Here is a 3,742-nt window from a genome sequence, read left to right on the forward strand (position 1 = left end):
ATATTTAATTACAATTTATTTAATTACATCTATGAAATGAAATTAGGTATATTGGACAATTATAAAATCAATTTAAATATTAATTTAATTTACCTTTTAAAAAAATAAATATCTAATTTAAATTTAAATTAAATAATATAATGGGTGACTACTCAATTGTTACATTTTTATTTTAACCATCATGGTTACATTTCTTTTTTACCTGTAATAGCAGGTTACCAATAGGTAAAACTTTCTTTTTTAGAATCCATTAATTATAATTAATTATTTTCTTAAAATAATTAATTAAATATTTAACAAGTCTTATTTTAGCCATTTTTTTTAGAAAATACATTCAACCTATTTTATTTTTTATTTTTTAAATATTTAAATAAAAAAACTAAATAATGAAGTATAATAATTTTAAATTAAAGTTATAAGTATAATAAAATTTTAATTATAAAATTATATGTGTATAATTTTAAATTGTAAAGATTTTTGCTATAAAAATTTTAATATTTAAGGGCAAAAAAAATTGCTAAAAGATCCTTATTTAATAATAAATTATGAAAAATTAATTAATAATTATAATAAATTTAATTTTAAAATGATGGTTACATATTTAATGTAACCATTGAAACCTTCTCCATAATATAATATATAATTTTTTTTGGTGAAATATATATAATTTAAATAAATTAAATAAACTGAAAAAAAAATTATCATTAGATATTTGGCGTCAGTTGTTATGGGTGTATATGGCGTTGTTTATTTTAGACCTTACAGCATCACTTGGATGAGTATTGGTAGCGAATTTTGGAAAAATTGACGCTGAAATGCCTTAAAAACCACCTCTAAAAAGTGTTTTGTAGTAGTGTAATGAGTAAAATTACCAAATTTTAAAAAACAAATAAAAAATATAAAAAATAAGAAAAAAGATAACATATAGTAAAAAATTTCGAGAATGCCACCTCACCTCCTTTTGTGATTTCCTTTAGCGGAGTCCTATTTGCACCTCATAAAATTATAAGTACACCCAATTATTAAAAAAAATATAAACTTAAATAATTTTTAAAAATTACTCTTAGTATTTTTTTAATTTTTTTCTCACATTATTTTATATTAATTTCAATAGTTATTTTAATTTTATTTTCATAATTTTTTCTAACTCATGTGTATTTGTTTTTTTTTTATTTTTTCTAAGAAAATTTCATATAATTTTTTATTGGGAAATTACCCCATATACTTTTTTTTAGCTTTTTTTTTTTTTTCAAATTTACGGTTTGGGTTTCTAAAGTGGTTGCAGCGCTAGTTGCAATAAAGATTTCTATAAGATTTTTTGGTTCAATTTAAGTTGCAGTACTAGTTGCAATAGGGGTTTCTATGTAGAATTTCGTAAAAATACAAAAAAAAAAAAAAAAAATTGTTTTGAAGTGTAAAAATGAAAAATCTCTTTTTTATTTCAATTTTTTCCTCATAATATTTAAAATATAATTTATTTAATTTTTGTACCTTTTATTCAGAATATAAATAATAAAATGTTGTTCGAAATATAAATCACAACCAACAAAGTTTCCTATTACTAAAAGAAGTAGGAAGTTGATCGAGTACTATAATTGCCTATTAGTAATAGAAGTAGGATTATGGAGAAGCTATAAATAAGTGATAAATTGGAGAGTTGACACTCACAAATCCCACTCTCATTAATTTCATTTCCACTTAAAAAAAAACAAACAAACCCTAATTGGTGAAATTAAGTTGATAAATTAATTAATTAAGCAATTGGTACGTGTGTGTTATATTTGGATCTTGAATTAATTAATTTAATGGCGGCTTCCAATATGAAAGTGGGAGATCGAGTAGAGGTTTACCAACCCGGCCATGCATCGACCGGCCCTTACTTTCCGGCGACTGTTATTCGTTCTCCAGCGAAGATGAAGGGCAATGTTATCCTGTACTACGTTGAGTACGGAATCCGTTCATCGTCTCCTGATCATGATCATCCCCTTAGGGAAACGGTGAATGCAGACAACGTTAGGCCCGCGCCACCATTGTTGCCGGCCGAGCAACGTGTTTTGAAGACAGGCGATGATGTGGAGTTTTTCTTTCGGAACAGGTGGTTCCGTGGTGTTGTTGAGAGTATGAATGAGTGGTCGATGTACACTGTTCGAATGCACGACTCAACTCGACAAATGGTATGTCGACACTATAATTTGAGGCTTCATAGGGAGTGGAATAATATTGGGCGGGGTTGGAACCCACCTCTTCCAAACAAGGTGAAGGAGAATAAGCCATTGGAGATGGAGAAGCCATTAATGGAGATGGAGAAGTACTACTGTTCCAATTCCAAACTTGATGATGATGATGATGATGATGATGATGATGATGATGATGATGATGATGATGATGATGATGATAATGATGATGATGAGCTAATTACTGATCCTTTTTTGGTTCCACCACATGAATTCTACCAATTTAAGTGCTCACAGAAAGTTGATGCATGGTACAATAATGAGTGGTGGGAGGGTCAAATTTCAAAGGTTTTACCTTCTTCTTTCAGTTTTAATGTCTACTTCAAACACACCAATCAACACATCACATTCAAATATTCTTATCTCCGCCCTCACTGGATTGAAGAAACTGCTTCCAACTAACTAATTAATACCATATATATTATTCTTTTGTATGTAAAACAAACCTTTTTTTCATTTAATTAATTTGCACCATATAATATATATATATATAGACAAAAATGCATGCATGCATGAACGAATGAGGATCAGCATATGATATGTGTATTTTGCCTCTTTACATATCTGCATTTACAATAATTATAATGTATTTATTTAGTATATACGAGGATCAGCCTTTTTAATGGGACAATTGTTGGTTTTCTTTTTCTCAATTTTACAATGTGATTTATTAATTCCAATATTCACCATTATTAATTCTATTTATTAAAGTACTGATCCAATCCAAACATTTCTTTTACACTCTACAATTGTATTAATCACAAAAATTACAACTCAGCTATACAATTTCAATTCAAATTTTACTCTAACAATAAATACGAATTTTCTCTATCCAATAATAAAAGTTTCAGTGCTTTTACTGTCCACTCCCAATAATAAATGTTATACATTATAATATTAATTTTTCTTATATATGATAGTGTGTGCATGAGAATTGCTAAAAGGTACTATTGATGCCTAGTGCCTTCCTCGGTGTCATATTATTATTTGTATAATTAAGTATTGAGTGTCATATAACTTAAAAAAATAGATTTTAAGGTGTCATTCCTCTCGAGACACCCTTGATCTATTTGGGCCGGGGTGATCATCTTCCTATATTTTGGCTGAAGTGATCACCTTGGCATAACACTCCCCTTACTCATGTTAATTTTCTCACCTCCCTTATTTGTCTTTACAGATGTATTTTTGTGACTATTGGAGCGATGACAACCATATAAACGAAGAAATCTAGCTCTCATTTTTCCTTGGCGTTGGCCTTGAGTAACACTTCTTTTCATTTTGAGCTATATACCTCCACTATGGAGTTTCAAACATAAGGTGGAGACTCATGACTTCCCTAGCTACATAAGTTTCGAGTTACCTATCTCATCCCATTAGATATTCGAGTTAAGTTGCATTTGTTAAATAGAGTTAGAGTCTCTTACTCAAAAGACTCTTTTAAAAGTTGGCCTAAGGTGTCTTTCCAGCTTTGGCTTTTAGCGACACTCAAGCGCTTGTATAAGTTCCAA

At 28.7% G+C, this 3,742-nt stretch overlaps 1 protein-coding gene across 1 annotated transcript; it reads left to right on the forward strand.

Annotated features, from left to right (window-relative positions):
• The first annotated feature begins 1,805 nt into the window (after positions 1–1,805).
• On the forward strand, positions 1,806–2,709 carry LOC133039611 (protein AGENET DOMAIN (AGD)-CONTAINING P1-like). The gene has a single exon (XM_061118511.1). It carries the CDS (start codon positions 1,806–1,808, stop codon positions 2,634–2,636), a length of 831 nt encoding a protein of 276 aa, XP_060974494.1. The 3' UTR covers positions 2,637–2,709.
• Positions 2,710–3,742: the final 1,033 nt, after the last annotated feature.

The sequence above is a fragment of the Cannabis sativa genome, chromosome 7, assembly GCF_029168945.1.
Source record: "Cannabis sativa cultivar Pink pepper isolate KNU-18-1 chromosome 7, ASM2916894v1, whole genome shotgun sequence".
NCBI classification, from domain to species: domain Eukaryota; kingdom Viridiplantae; phylum Streptophyta; class Magnoliopsida; order Rosales; family Cannabaceae; genus Cannabis; species Cannabis sativa.

Bases quoted from the DNA above. Each gene is read 5' to 3' on its own strand.
- LOC133039611 (XM_061118511.1), top strand. From the start codon at position 1,806: ATGGCGGCTTCCAATATGAAAGTGGGAGATCGAGTAGAGGTTTACCAA.